The sequence below is a fragment of the Pteronotus mesoamericanus genome, unplaced genomic scaffold (assembly GCF_021234165.1).
Source record: "Pteronotus mesoamericanus isolate MK-2021 breed Mesoamerican mustached bat unplaced genomic scaffold, CSHL_Meso_final contig_94, whole genome shotgun sequence".
NCBI classification, from domain to species: Eukaryota; Metazoa; Chordata; class Mammalia; order Chiroptera; family Mormoopidae; genus Pteronotus; species Pteronotus mesoamericanus.
This window is the reverse complement of record NW_026555285.1, coordinates 31,596,938-31,613,039: the sequence shown is the minus strand read 5'-3', so window position 1 is coordinate 31,613,039 and position 16,102 is coordinate 31,596,938. Positions and strand designations below refer to the sequence as shown.

The 16,102-nt window shown below is 35.4% G+C and overlaps 1 protein-coding gene across 10 annotated transcripts in view; it reads left to right on the top strand.

Moving 5' to 3' along the window:
- MYCBP2 (MYC binding protein 2) overlaps positions 1-16,102 on the top strand; it is a 275,901-nt gene that overhangs the window by 28,923 nt on the left and 230,876 nt on the right. For all 10 annotated transcript variants that reach the window (XM_054586458.1, XM_054586462.1, XM_054586453.1 and 7 more), the window contains exons 3-4: positions 8,180-8,395; positions 15,484-15,637. In XM_054586458.1, the coding sequence (XP_054442433.1) occupies positions 8,180-8,395; positions 15,484-15,637 (370 nt within the window). The remainder of the gene's footprint in view (positions 1-8,179; positions 8,396-15,483; positions 15,638-16,102) is intronic.

Below are 16,102 nucleotides of genomic sequence, written 5' to 3'. Positions count from 1 at the left end.
TTCCAGGGATTAGGAGACATGTATTTTTACAGGCCATTATTCTACCTAGTGCATCTCCTCCATGTATATTTTTTGGGCCCATCTTACCAAACTCATAGGAATCCAGCTCTTTTCTCTTTCCCTGCAGGGGAGTATCATGTGCTGCTAAAGGGAGTTTAAAAAGAGGTAATGGATACCTGTACACATTCAAATGGACCTTTTATAGTCAGCCTATCCTTATTTTTCTGGTCATATAGGTCTCCCATTTCAAAACTTTGCCACTCTCCTCAGACTTCTGATAAATCCCACCCTCCAGCAAATGAATTCTTTTCCCTAGAGGAGAAATAAAATCCTTTATACAGGAAACTTCCTCAACATGCTGCTACCTAACAGGTCTGTCTTAGGTCAGTATCTTAATAGCAGAACAGGAATTGAAAGTGTACAGTATAGTGAGTTTTGAAGGAGAATATCAAGGTTCAGAAAATTTCCATCATCCCAAGGGTTTCCTCATCCTCTGCTGCATTCCATCTCTTCCTATAGCCCTATCTCTAGGCAAGCACAGATGTACTTTTCATTGTTATAGTAGTTTTCGTCTTCTAGAATTTCATATAAATGTGATCTTACAGTGTGTACTCTTTTGTATCTGGCTTCTTTCCCTCAGCATAGTGATTTTGAGTTATGTCCATATAGTTGTACATATTAATAGTTTAATTCATTTTTTTGCTGAGTAGTATTCCCTCTTATGGATATATCCTGATTTCTTATTCCATTCACCCATTGGACATTTCTCTGTTTTTTCCAGTTTATGTCCATTGCTGATACAACTTCTGTGAACATTTATGTACTAGTCTGTGTGTGGATATATGTTTTTGTTTTTTGGGGGAGGGAGTAAATAACTAGGAATGGAATGATTAGGCAGTGTTTCCTTCAGTGAGATGCCAGAGGGCTCATGAGACTCAAAAGCAGTTTATACTGAAGACCAAGATTTACTACAACAAAAGGTAGTACAGAGTAGGCAGCAAGGGAAAGAAATGTTTCCGAACTGTCTAGGGAGTTAAGGTGTATGCTTCCCAGTTCTTCCTTGGACATGCATTCTCTCGGGCAGTGAACAGTAGAGGTGTGTGTGGAATGATTCTGCCCAGGAAAGTTCATTGCAGTCAGGATCCGAGACCTATTGGGGGGTCTGGTCATGTAGACATCCCCTGCTATGCAACTAGCCATGGCAAGTGAAATTCAGGTGATATTGCATAGTATATCACAGGCTGAAACTCAGGTTTAGTCTTGATATTTATATGAAGCAATCAAACAAGCCAGTAAGCATGGTCCATTTTTCCAGCTGCATGTAACAGAATCATCAATAACTAAACTAACAAAGAAAACTCTAAAGACCACATTCCCAAGGGTTGACCAAGGATCAGTCATGGTTCCTGTGGAGGAATATGATGATTAAGCGATCCTACCTGCAGTATTAATCTTTCCGCAGAGGTAACATGGTAGGTGAACGTTTAACTTTTAAAGAAACTGGGAAAACTGTTTTTCAAAGTGATTAGGCCATTTTACTGTTCTACCAGTATTATATGAGAAAATCCAGTTACTTTACATCTTTGTAAACACACAATATTATTAGCTTTAAAAATTTTAGTCACCCTAGTAAGTATATAAGGGTATTACTGACTCATAATGTGAACATCTTTAACTTGCTTTTCTCTAATGACTGAGGATATAAACATATTTTCATGTGCCTTTGTGCATTTATATCTTTCTATTATGTAATGCCTGTTCAGACTTTGCATCCCCATTTTGTAATTGTTTGTCTTATCATTATTGAGTTGTCAGAGTTCTTTATTCTAGATGTAAGTTCTTTGTCAAATGTCCGCATTGCAAATAATTTCTCCTGGTCTGTGGCTTGCTTTTTTTTGTAATATAGTGCTCAGAAGAGCAGATGTTTTTAAGTTTTATGAATCTAATTACTTGATTTTTAATATGATTTCTGCATTTTGTGTCTCAGGAAATCTTTACCTCAAGGTCACAAAGATTTTCTTTTAGAGGTTTTATAGTTTTTGGCTGTTATATTTAGGTTTATGATCCACTGTGTAAATTTTTTTGCTGAGAAAAATGATGTTTTACTGCTGCTACTTCACCGTAAATTATCATTTCTGAAAGTTACATAAATGCAAGCTGATCATCTTTAAAGTCTTAAAAAGCCAAATATAAAGCACAGAAAATACATTCAATTGCAAAACATACTGATGTAACTCTTCTACATATTACGTGAAATTCTAGGAAGAATCATTGCAGTAATTACTCAAAGTAATAATAAAGGTGACACTAGAGATGTTTGGTCTTATATGTCAATTTAACTGTATAGTGTCTACAATAATAGATCACAGCTCAAGTACACTTGCAATTTCTAACAGTAAAAATAAGTTTGAAAATATTGTATATACTTCAGTGGAATAAGAAAGTAAATCAAGGATAAAATGTTGGACAGTCTTATCAACCAGGTCACTTTTTAAAGATAATTTTTCAGGGTAGCTAAAATGAACAACAATAAAGGTTTACACGTACAATACTAAACTGTTGTACTAGAGCTGGTACAGCTGACCCTTGAAGAATCTGGGGGTTAGGAGTGCCCACCCCCCGAGCAATTGAAAATCTGTATAACTTCAGTCGGCCCTCCGCATTCTGGATTCCCAAACTTTGATAGAAAATACTGTTTTGGTTCAATGTTGTTTCAATTCGTAGATGCACAACTTGGGAGTATGAAGGGTCACTCTATATTTATTGAAAAAAAATGCCACATTTAAGTGAATCTGGCCAGTTCTAACCTGTGTTGTGAAAGGATTAACTGTATTTTTATTTGTAGAGTTTGCAAATCAAAACATAACCAATAATTATACATCGATATAGGTAGGAATACACCAAATATTATTTCACAACTGCCACTATGTGTTTCTTTTTCTCTGACACAGTCAGCACAGATCCAGGCTTGCTGTGTTTGAGATGTCATTTCCTTTCATCTGTGAGCTTCCTTCATGATGCGCTCTTCTTGAATCTGACTGTAGATAGATTTTGGTAGATGTCGGTGATGAGTGATGTGTTTTATATGAGAATGATACCGAAATTTCTCCTTCAACTTCTGTTTATAATCTTTGGCTGCCTCTTTTTTGTGATGTAAGCACACCCAATTTTTCAGAAGCAAGAGCTTTCCATAAATGAATGTTCATTTCATCAGATCCACATATAATGTAATTGCTGTTAGAAGTCCATTTCCACAGATAACATGTTGCATTCTCTTTGTGTGATATACTTCCCTGCTTCTCCTTTTGTCCACAGGAAAGATTCAAATAGGTTTATTAAAACTAATGGACATGAGCCCTTTCCCAGTGGGAGGGTAATCCACATGAAGCACCACAGATATGTGATCCACATGCACTATTACATCAGTGTCCGGTGCATGCACATGAAAAGTATAGAAGTTGTAATCTTCATTTGCTGCAGTAAAAGTGAAAGCTTCATAGGGTTCCAACAAATTGTATTTGTTCTTATGTCTAAGATGATCTTTTCCAGAGGAGTAGCTTGTCTCATATCATAAAGTACTATATTCCTCTCAGAAGCACAACTTCCCAGGAGAAATGTCTCAATTGGGTTAAATTTAACACTATATATACTGTCAAATCCCCAGGTCATTGAATATACAGGACTGGTTCTTTGTTCATCCCAAATGTCTACTTGCTGTTCACATATGGCAAAAATAGCTTCTTTCCAGTGGTGATCAATTCCTGTATACACTCTTTCCTAATAATATATGCAGTGGTTCTTCCTCTTCTCCAAAGCCTGGTCTATCCATTTTCTACTGCCTCGCAGTTTTGTCATCATCAGCAGTAAAAAAAGAACTCCTACAAAAAAGAGTATATATTCCTCGCACAAAACCTTCATGTGCTTGTATTGTATGGTCAATATCGACTACTACAGTCAATATATAGAACAGTCTTATCATAGGGATCCTTTGTGCCACCCATATACCATAGGTATCTTCCACCCTTACCCTCTCCCTAGCCTCTGGCAACAACAGCTCTGTTCTCCATCAAGAAATCATGCAGTATGTAACCTTTGGAGGTTGGCTTTTTTCCATGCAGCACAATTCCTTGAGTTTAATCCAGATTGGTACATAGAGCAATAGTTTGTATCCTTTTTTTTTTTTTTTTTTTTGGCTGAATAAGCATTCCTTGGTATAGGTATACCAGTTTGTTTAACCATTTGCCCATTAAAGAATATCTCACTTGTTTACAGTGTTTGGTTATTTTGAGTAAGGCTGCTGTGAATATTTATGTCTTAGTTTCTGTATGACATAAGTTTTCATTTCTTTGGTATAAATGCCCAAGAATGCAATTGCTGTGTTGTACTGTAAACACATGTTTAATTTTGTAAGAAACTGCCATACTTTTTTCCAGGGTGGCTGTATCATTTTACATTCCTATCAGTAATGTATGAGAGATCGAATTTCTCTCTCTAGTCTCACCAGCATTTGGTGTCATTTTTTTTTATTCTAGCCTATCTTATAGGTGTGTAAGATATATACATATATAATTATATATGCAAATATATATAATTATATATACAGTCTCATTTTGTTTTACTTTACATTTTCCTAATGGCTCATGATACCGATCCTTTTTTTATGTTCTTATTTGCCTTCTTATCTTTTTAATATATATTTTATTGATTATGCTATTACAGTTGTCCTCTATTTTTTCTCCCTTTTATTCCCCTCCATCCTGCATTCTCCCCATCCCCCTTAGTTCATGTCCATGGGTCATACGTATAAGTTTTTTGGCTTCTTCATTTCCTATACGATTCTTAACCTCCCCCTGCCTATCCGCTAATTTCCTCTACCTTTTCCACCATTCTTCTCCCTGCCCCTCCCCTCTGATGTCCATTTCTATGGATCTGTTCCTGTTCTAGTTGTCTGCTTAGTTTGTTTTCGTTTTTGTTTTTTTGTTTTTTTCAGTCCAGTCCTTGATAGTTGTGAGTTTGTTTCATTTTGCTGTTCTTAGTTTTTGATCTTCTTTTTCTTAGATAAATGCCTTTAACATTTCATATAATAAAGGCTTTGTGATGATGAACTCCTTTAACTTAACCTTATCTGGTAAGCACTTTATCTGCCCTTCTATTCTAAATGATAACGTTGTTGGATAGAGTAATCTTGGATGTAGGTCCTTACCTTTCATGACTTTGAATACTTCTTGCCAGCCCCCAGCACTTGGCTATTGTAAATTGTGCTGCTATGAACTTTGGGGTTCATAAGTTCTTTTGAATTGTTTATTTGGGATTCTTAGGGTATAATCCCAGCAGTGGAGTTGCTGGGTCAAAAGGCAGTTCTGTTCTTAGCTTTTTGAGGAAATTCCAGACTGTTTTCCACAGTGACTACACCAATCTGCATTCCCACCAACAGTGTATTAGGGTTTCCTTTTCTCCACAACCTCGCCAGCACCATTTTTTGTTGATTGGTTTGTGATGGCCATTCTGACTGGTATGAAGTGGTATCTCATTGTGGTTTTAATTTGCATTTCTCTGATGGCTAGCGATGATGAGCATCCTTTCATATGTCTCTGAGCCCTGTGTATGTCCTTCTTGGAGAAGTGTTTGTTCAGGTCCTTTGCCCATTTTTTAATTGGATTGTTTGTCTTCCTGGAGTGGAATCATGTGAGTTCTTTATGTATTTTGGAAATCAAACCCCTGTCCAAGATATCATTGGCAAGTATATTTTCCCATACTGTTGGTTCACTTTTCATTTTGCTGATGTTTTCTTTAGCCATGCAGAAGTTTCTTATTTTGATGAAGTCCCACTTGTTTATTCTTTCCTTTATGTCCTTTGCTCTAGGGGACATATCGGTGAAAATATTGCTGTGTGGAATATCTGAGATTTTCCTGCCTCTGTTCTCTAGGACTTTTATGGTGTCCCGACTTATATTTAAGTCTTCTATCCATCTTGAGTTTATTTTTGTGTATGGTGTAAGTTGTTCAAATTTCAATATTTTGCATGTAGCTGTCCAGCTCCCCCAACGACATTTGTTAAGAGGCTATTTTTACTCCATTTTAAGCTTCTGCCCCCTTTGTCGAATATAAATTGACTATGGATTTATTTCGGGGCTCCTTACTCTGTTCCATTGATCTATGTGTCTGTTCTTATGCTAGTACCAGGCTTTTTTGATTACAGTGGCCTTGTAATACAGTTTGATGTCAGGTATTATGATCCCTCCTACTCTGTTTCTCTTTCTCACAATTGCTGCAGCTATTCAGGGCTGTTTGTGGTTCCATATAAATTTTTGAAATGTTTATTCTTCTATATCTGTGAAATATGTCATTGGTATTTTAATGGGGATTGCATTGAATCTGTAAATTGCTTTGGGCAGTTTGGACATTGTAACAATGTTAATCCTTCCAATCCGTGAACACGGTACATGCTTCCATTTATTTGTGTCTTCCTTAGTTTCTTTCTTTAGTGTTGTATAGTTTTCTGCATACAGGTCTTTTACCTCCTTGGTTAAGTTTATTGCTAGCTACTTTATTTTTCTTGTTGTTGTAGCAAATGGGATTTTTCTCCCTGATTTCTGACTTTGATATTTCATTGCTGATGTACAAAAATGCCTTTGATTTCTGAATATTGACTTTGTATCCCGCTGCTTTGCCAAATTCACTTATTAGGTCGAGTAGTTTTTTGGTAGAGTCTACAGGGTTTTCTGTGTACACTATCATGTCATCTGCAAACAATTATAGTTTTACTACCTCCTTTCCTATTGGATGTCTTTTATTTATTTTTCTTGTCTGATTGCTGTGGCTAAGACTTCCAATATGATGTTGAAAGGAAGTGGTGAAAGTGGACAATCTTGTCTTGTTCCCAATCTTAATGGGAACACTTTTAGTTTTTGCCTGTTGAGTATGATACTGGTCGTAGGTTTTTCATATATGGCCTTTATTATTTTGAGATATGCCCCCTCTATTCCCATTTTGCTGAGTGTTTTTATCATAAATGGATGCTGTACCTTATCAAATGCTTTTTCCACATCTGTTGATATGATCATGTGGTTTTTGTCTTTCCTTTTGTTTATGTGATGTATTATGTTTATTGATTTGCGAATATTGAACCGTCCTTGCATCCCTGGGATGAATCCCACCTGATCATGGTGGAATATCTTTTTAATGTATTGCTGGATGCGATTTGCCAATATTTTGTTGTGTCTGTGTTCATCAGTGATATTGGCCTGTAGTTTTCTTTGTTGTGTCTTTATCTGGTTTATTTTTAAAATTACATTTTCACTTGTTCATTCCTAGTATGTAGATACTGGGTTGGCCAAAGAGTTTGTTTAGTTTTTTTTCCATTCTATGGCTCTAGTAGCGCTTAGTTGTCTTTAACTTCATTCAAAACTATTTTGTTAGCTTATATTGTGACAGCTGTCATATCAGCATGCATTTAAAAAAAGATCAAAATTGGTGAATTTTTGTGCAGCCATTTTAATATTGAAGATGGAAGAAGATATACAACATTTTTGGTGTATAACGCCTTTTAAAAAATCATCAGACATTGATTTTTTTTTAATTTAATCTTTATTGTACTTTTTTCCTGTTTCAATTTAATCCCCTTGTCTCCTTTCCCTCCAGCAATCACCACACTGTTGTCCATGTCTATAAGTCTTTTTTCTGTTCATGCTAAATCCCTCCACTCCTAAACTTCTTCAACTCCTGTTTTCCACAGTGGCTTCACCAGTCTGTGTTCCCACTAACAGTGCAAAAAGGTTGCCCTTTCTCCACATCCTCGCTAGCACTTACTTGTTGACTTACTGATGATAGCCATTCTTACAGGTGTGAGATGGTATCTCATTGTGGTTTTAATTTGCATTTCTCTGATGATTAATGACATAGAACATCTTTTCATATGTCTCTGGGCCCTCTGTACATCCTCCTTTCCAGCCCTTGTCAATTTGGTTATTGTTGTTACTCAGAAAGTGGCAAAGTATAGTATAATAGAAAGGGCGCTCTAAGTTGAGAATCAGCAGACTGAGATTGTCTTTATTCTGCCAGTTATGTGACTTCTGCAAGTCATCTAGCATGTCTAATTCTAATCTTCCATTTTTTATTTAAAGTGAGAGTTGATGATGGAAAGAAATATGAAATTGAAATATTATATCTTGTTTTTCAGTTTGAAAACTTGGAGAATACAATAATCATACCAGATATCAAACTACATAGCAATCCTTCTGCATTTAATATTTATTGCAATGTACGCCATTGTGTTCTGGAATGGCAGAAAAAGGAAATATCATTGGCAGCTGCATCTAAGAACTCTGTGCAGAGTGGAGAGTCAGATAGCGATGAAGAGGAGGAATCCAAAGAGCCCCCTATCAAGCTTCCAAAGGTAAGTCAGTAAGATCCACTTAGGTACATAACCTGTGGGTGTTTTGGCTATAACACATATTTGCATTGCTAAAACACCTCTCTTTTTATAAGATTGTGCACTAAAAATAACATGGCTTAGAAGTAAACATAGATCTGGAGCAGACCAGGAAAGCCCTATGTGACTTTATAACTGGAGTGCTAACAAAGTCAATAATTGGTAACTCAGTGAGGGGTACATGGAAAGCCCAGTCAGGGAGATCAGTGGGTTGGAGTCTATAATATTAAAAATGTACAATACAGTAGAAATGGTGACTTGAAGGCATGGAATCATTGCTGATGGAAGTAGAGCTCTGAGCCTGTGGGCTGCCATTAAGGTAGTCCCAAGAGAAAATGCAAGCTACCTCAAAACCATATGCCATGGAAATCTGGGGATGCTCCCCTCTGGGGTGAGAGTTCTGGCACAGGTAGACATTTTTATTTTTCTTGAACTAGAGCTAGAAGGGCTCCTGGCTGTGTAGTAGCTGAGCTGAGACCTTTTGCCTTTTCTACCTAAGGTTATAATTGTATTCTTGCTATTCAAGTTTCCTTTGCCTAGGAAGAAATTTACATATGAGCCAGCAGAATTTCCACACTGTTCTGATATCACTCCTTTATTTACCAGAGGCATATATAAGCTAATTGATTTTATAGAAAAATGTACTATAGTAGAATTAACTTTCCTTAAAGTACTGTGCTCTACTGAAGTATTGGTACATTTCAAGACTATAATGTTATTTTATACATATACTTTTTCTCTATAGTAGGTGTAGTTAGTATTTCTAACAAAAAAATGGTCAAAAATATGGACATATTTTTATAGGTTTTAATGGGTATTAAATAAATAAGGTATCAGGCATTCCTAAGACAGCTTTTTTTTTTTTTCCCATCCTTACCCAAGGACGTTTTTTTCCCATTGCTTTTAGAGAGAAAGGAAGAGAGAGAGGCGGAGAGAGAGAGAAACATTCATGGGAGACAGAAACATTGATTGGTTGCCTCTTGCACATGCCCTGACTAGGGTCAGAACCCTCAAGTGAGGTCTGTGCCCTGACCGGGGATCAAACTCACAACCTTTTGATTTATGGGATGATGCTCCAACCAACTGAGCCATCCTGGCCAGGTCCTTAAGACAGCATTTTTAAGCATGATTGACAGTTTCAAAAAAATGCAGAGTCAAAGGGGATCTTTTAAAAAAAAAATTAAAAGAAAATCAGATAGCCCAAATAATACAGTTTCTTATCAGGTACTGACTCCTCATCAGGAAAAAGGGTATACTGATTAAGACCATGAGTAACAGAGTCAAACTGCCTGGGTCCAAACACTCACCATTAAAAATGCTAGCTGTGTGAATCTGGGAAAGTTATTTGACCTCTGTTTGGCTCAGTTCTTACATCTATGAAATGGGGGTAATATTTACTCATAGGGTTGTAGGTGGGGAATCAGTGAGTTAATAAATATCAAATGCATGCATGCTCAATAAATGATACCTGTCATTATAAGTATCAGGTTACATGTCAACAAGAAAAAGTATAGGTGCAAATACATGTGATTACTTTTTTTGATAATTAAACATTCTTATTTATTAAAAATGCTTCTTTATTAAAAGTTTACATTATAGGAACTTTGAAAAATTAGGAAATGTGAAAGAATTGCTATAAAAATTACTAGGACTACTACTATAGAGACAGCAGCTATTAATATTATCACATACTGATATTCATGCTATTTTAAAAATATAAATAATCTCATTATTGATGAGAATTTTGACTTGCTTTCTTGCTTACTATTCTAACAAACACATTATATGTTATGATTAGCAATTTATAAATACTGTTTTTAATAAGAGTGCATTATTATATCATGTGAATTACCATAAATATTTTTACCATTCCAATATTTTTGTACATTTTGATTGTTTTCAGTATTTAGCTATAAATCTATTTCAACATTTGTAATAATTTTTTAAAATAGTATTTCCTTGTATAAACTAACAACTTCTTTGATATATAATATAAATATAGAAGAATTCACGTATTAAAAATGCGGAAGTCAGGGGTTTGGGGCACTTGATTACTTTTCAAGAAACTCTTTATTAACAAATACTTTATATCCAAGGAAATTAGACTTCCTGTATGCCCAGTGCTGCCACTTTGCTAATTATACCCCCATTAACACTTACTAGAGTACTGTAATACTATACTGCCTGACCGGCCCCCCTGCTCTAACCTCACTGTTCTCTCACAGATTCATTTTATTAACAGCTGAGTATCTTTACTAAAAAATATAAATCTTGCTTAAAATCTTCAGTAGTTCCAATTCACCAGAAAAATCTAAAAATGGTTGCATGACATATAAGGCCCTTTATGGACCAAGGTCCTGCTCTCTCCCTTTTGCCCTATTCAGCCACTCCACTCTAGCCAAAATAGACCACCAGTACTTTTCTAATGATGCTGTTCCTTCTGCCTGCAAGTGCACCTTCAGTCAGTGCTGCATCCTTACTCCCGTGTGTTCCACTGTACCTACCATGCCCCATCAGTCCTTAAGGCACTAGGTATGCCTGCTGTCCCTACTAGACATTACTTCCTTAAGGGTAGGGATTGTATTTTAGATAGGAACTATGTCTCATCATTTTGTTTATTTTGATAATATATATTACTTGCTATAAACACACAAAAAGAATTTACTGAATTAAGTAAATAAATGAGCCTAAATAAGTCTATCGTTTTAAACAAAATATGTGGCATGACTATTCTCAAATATGACTGGATGGAAAGTATGACTCCTAAGTATTGCTATTAAAAATTGCATAGCTATAAAATTTGCAACTCTTTAGAAGATCTGGAAATTAATTAAAGACAGTTTGATCTGTGTAAAAACTGTGTTTTGGGTTAAAAAACTTAATATGGAAACATTTAGGTGGAGATAAAAAGGTCCTTTTTAGAATGTTAATGATTAATGACCCACAAAAAAACAGAAAGCAAAGAAACCTGTCAAGCAAGGTGTATGTAACAAATTCAACTTAACTTTTAAAGTCAAAAAGCGAAAAAAATGTGTCAAAATGATACTGCAGCAACAAATAAAAACTGTCTTAATTATGTGAAAGAAAAAAAGGAGAAGAGGAAGAAACCTCAGGTGTGGAGAAGGAAAGCAACAGCCAGACATTCAGGAGGAGCAAGAAAGGAACAACAGAGAATGAAAGAACTGACATAAAAGAGTAGCCTCTGAAGTAAAGGGACAGAACTGGTCAAGGAAAAAGAAAGAGCCAACATTGCCAGCCTGTCTTCAAATTCCAATCACCTCACACCCTAAAATCCTCATCTTTTTTTCTTTTGTGTCAGTCCTTTATGTCATGCAATTGGCTGCCAAAAACATCACCTGTGCCACTCCCCACCCATGCCCTAACCCATAGCATTCTGACTGCATCTCTGTCCCCTCTATATTTTTATTTATTTTTTTGTTATTTGTAAATGGCTCTACCAAATATTTATTTTATATAAAAAAATTTTAAAAAACGAATTCACTCTATAGTAATTGTAGGTCTACCTTTGTTTTCCTCTTGAGCTTTTAAAAATGTCTTTTGAAAGTATCAATATTAGAACTAATTCTAGAACATGTTCTAATGACAGTTAATTATTAAATCTAAATGTGATGTAATTAAACTCTTTATGTTCACACTTGTTAGTGAAATAATAAAATCACTTTTGGAAATATATGATTTGAGGAGAGTAAAATAAAACTTGAAAGACTATTAGGTCATTTTTCTTTGGCCAAGTATGTTTTTATCTTGCTATCCTCAGCAGTGACATTGTACCGGCAGTATCAGGCAGTTATTTGGATTTTATGTTCTTTCAGGTATAATAGAAAACATTCAGGATTTAATTATTTGAAAACAAGAATAAAGATAAAATTCAGTAAATTACAAAGGACTCTTCTCTGAAGAGAAGTGGAGGAACATGTTCTTTGGTAGTTAGCTATGGCTTATTATTGAAAGTATCAAAGCTTATTGTGTTATCTGATTATTATAATGAACTATTCTATTTAAAAGTTACATTTATTTTATTTTGCTAATTATAAGAGCAGTATATATTCATGCAGATAATTTGAAAAATACAGAACATTTTTTATAAAGAAGAGATATGAATTAAAAGTTAGAAGTTATTTTTTAAAATCCTGTTAACCAAAAAATACCCACTATGAGCATTTTTATATGCACACATTAAAATATATATGTCTGCAAAATGAAATCATACTGTATTGAAGTACTATGTAGTTTTCTCCTTATCCAGCAGTGTCCAGCCTTTTGGCATCTCTGGGTCACACTGGAAGAAAAATTGTTCTGGGCCATACATATTACTATTCCAGAAATGAATTAGTTTTCTCCCTTATTAAAAACAAACCTACAGTGAAGTTTAAGATACAGATGATTAGTGAGACTCCACAGTGGTTAACTTAGGTAATTTTCTGTCATGATGATTATGACTAACATTTTTTGGGGGTATGTCTCACCAAAACCTGCTGGTGCTCTGTTCCTAGGCAGCCTACCTGAGTTGCCTGTTGTCATATGTTTATTATTACAACTTAAACGTACCAGAGAGACAACTCAGAAACTTGTTCAGTAAGAAGTCTTAATGTTTTTGGCAAGGTTCAATATTTTATTGCTATAGAAATCTTACTTACATAAACAAACCCTCGCCAAAAATGTCATCAGTTTAGAACTTTTATTTTGAATAATTAAATGTCAGGATTGGCAGTTACAGAGTAAGCAATCTTAAAGACTGATAGTATATAGTAGTCTCCCATTCGCCTGAGAATAGAGCCGCATGTTCTGTACTTAAAAGATACTTGACTTCGGATTTGTTTCCTGCAAGTATATAAGCAGATGGAAAACTTGGACAACATGTTTTTATTTTCTAGTGTATTCCAGAAGAAACTATATCAGATGGAAATTAACTTTTCATTGCTTAGTACATTTAATCCATTAAAACTAAACAAGCATTTTTGTAATACTAGCTGTTGCAAGTCTGCTAGGATTTTAGGGAACTTCTTTAAAGAAAGCCCTATTAGTTATTTGACTTCTCAGTAATATTTAAATTTTTCAGAAAATTTGCAAATGATAATCAGTGCTGCCGCTGATTTGCCTGCAATATTTGACACTTGTCTGGAAAATATATTTCTGAGTTGCAGTGGTTTTTAGCACACAACTGAGAGAGTAATTAAACAAATATTTATTGTGTGCCTATCATCTGTCAGGCAGTAGGTTATTAATGGCAGATAATCTTGTTGAGACAAGCTCCTTGTCCATAAAGAGTTCACAGTGTCATTGTGAAAATGAAAACAAAAATAGTTTTACTATAACATAATAAATACTGTAACAGAGGTCTGGACTGGGTAAGAATTATATGCAAGGCTCCTTTACCCTGCTACATTATAAACTCTTAGAGAACAGGGTCTATAGTATATCACTGTATCTCCTTTACAAGATGTGCAAAATAAGCGCTTAATATTTATGTAATACATGAGGTCTGTCTGGAAAAAAGTTCAACCATTGTTAATATAACAAGAACAGTTTGCACAACATTGATGTAACCTGGCAGCCAAGGGGAGTAGGTGAACAATGACAACTTCACTGTACTAGTCAGTGGGGGTGGTAGATGCTCTTGAGTGAGCATGTGTCTTGTGTGGTCCTCACATTCAAAATGACTGAGCAAGTAGAACAATGGATCTGCATCAAATTTTGCATTAAGCTTGAACATTCCTTCCTGAAAACTATTCAGACGCTTCAGAAGGCTGTAGCTTTGGGCAGTTGGTGATTGGCAGCTTCATCATGACAATGCACCTGCTCATGCATCATGTCTTGTGCAGAGTTTTTTGGCAAAACATCAAATCACCCAGGTGACTTGGCCCCCTTCCAGCCCAGATTTGGCGCCCTGTGACTTCTGGCTTTTCCTAAAACTAAGATAACCTTTGATAGGGAAGAGATTTCAGACCATCGATGAGATACAGGAAAATATGACAGGACAGCTGGTGGTGATTGGGAGAACTGTGTGAGGTCCCAAGGTGCCCACTTTGAAGGGGATTGTGGCATCATTGTCCTGTGTACAGTGTTTGTTGTATCTTGTCTTCTTCAATAAATGTCTTTTTTTATAGTACGTGGCTGGATACCTTCTGGACAGACCTTGTGTGTGATTTAATGTACACACCTCAGTAGAGAGAATATTCTACCACTCTTATGTGTAATAGAATTAATGCTTTGATGAATTTATACTAATTATTCTTAAACTTTTTATGTTACTTTTCCAAATAATTTAACACCTGAAAATACTGTATTTGTCATTCTTTGAGAAGTCGATTTTTATTATCCATTGTTACATCAGTCCTCTGAAGGTATTTCCTTATACTAGTTCATCACATTTCTCTCTCATTCTTTAGACTTATCTTTTGCTAGATGCTGAGTCAAATTTTTCTTGGTCCTGATGAAGGATAATAAGATAATTAAATACAAGTAGGGGTGATCTTTTAGCTAGGCAGCTTTAAATTCTTTTCACAATAAATCCTAAAAGAAGAAGGGACACTGTTTATAAGTAATAATGTGATGATTGTGCCATTATAGGAAAGGCTAAGATGAAAAGCTTCTATTTTAGTCTTTTCACGTGTGTGCCATGTTGACTTTTTTCTATAAGTAGTAATTAACATGACTTTTAACAAAAGGATGCTGATTTTGCTTGAGTACAGCGAAATGACCTTTATAAGTTAATACTTTTTTTCTGAGTGAGTGCAATTTAGTTCACTGTTACAAATAATTTTCATATTTTATTATGGCTTCATTATGCTAAAACTTTTATAAGAGTGCGACTGTTTTTTAATCTTACATGTAACTGGATGGTTTTTTAAATCTAAATCTTGAAGTTAAACATACTGGGTCTTCTTTTTAATGTGTTTCTTTTTGTTTTTGCTTTTAAAATATTGCAACACCAGTCATTTGCTGTGGAAGTAAGCCACACCAATTAAACTGCCTGGGAAGTGTTATTAGTTTACATATTATAAGGTGTAACTTTTTTTCATGTTAAACAGATCATTGAGGTTGGACTTTGTGAAGTTTTTGAATTGATCAAGGAGACACGGTTTTCTCATCCATCCTTGTGCCTCCGAAGCCTCCAAGCCCTGCTTAATGTGCTTCAGGGCCAGCAGCCAGAAGGCCTCCAGTCAGAGCCACCGGAGGTCCTAGGTAAGAGCTGAGCAGCATGGAAGCCTTCGATGTAAACAGCTTCTCTTGAGAAGCACATACAGCAGCCTGTCATGCACTCTGTTTAAGTATGGGACTGAAACAGCAGGGATATAAATTTTAAGGTATTTTGCTATGTTCTACCAGAGTTATGGTTCAGAAATTCCAGTTCAGGCACAGATGTATTTTGATTATTCTGATGGTGGAGAAATAGCAAAACAGAAGTCCTTGGTGTCCACATATAATCCCTCAGCCTTATAGTCACTGTTAACTTAAAGTTGTTCTTATTAAACCTTTGGCCAAAATACCTAATACTGACTTTCTTCAACTTTACATGTTACTGTGTACAGCTAAAAAGGTAGGAAAAAGGGGACAAGTGCTTCCAACCCAAACAGCACAATAAGTTTCTAAACAAAGGGCTCTCTTTTGTAATCATTATAGGTAAAAGTCTATTTTTGTTATAGATAA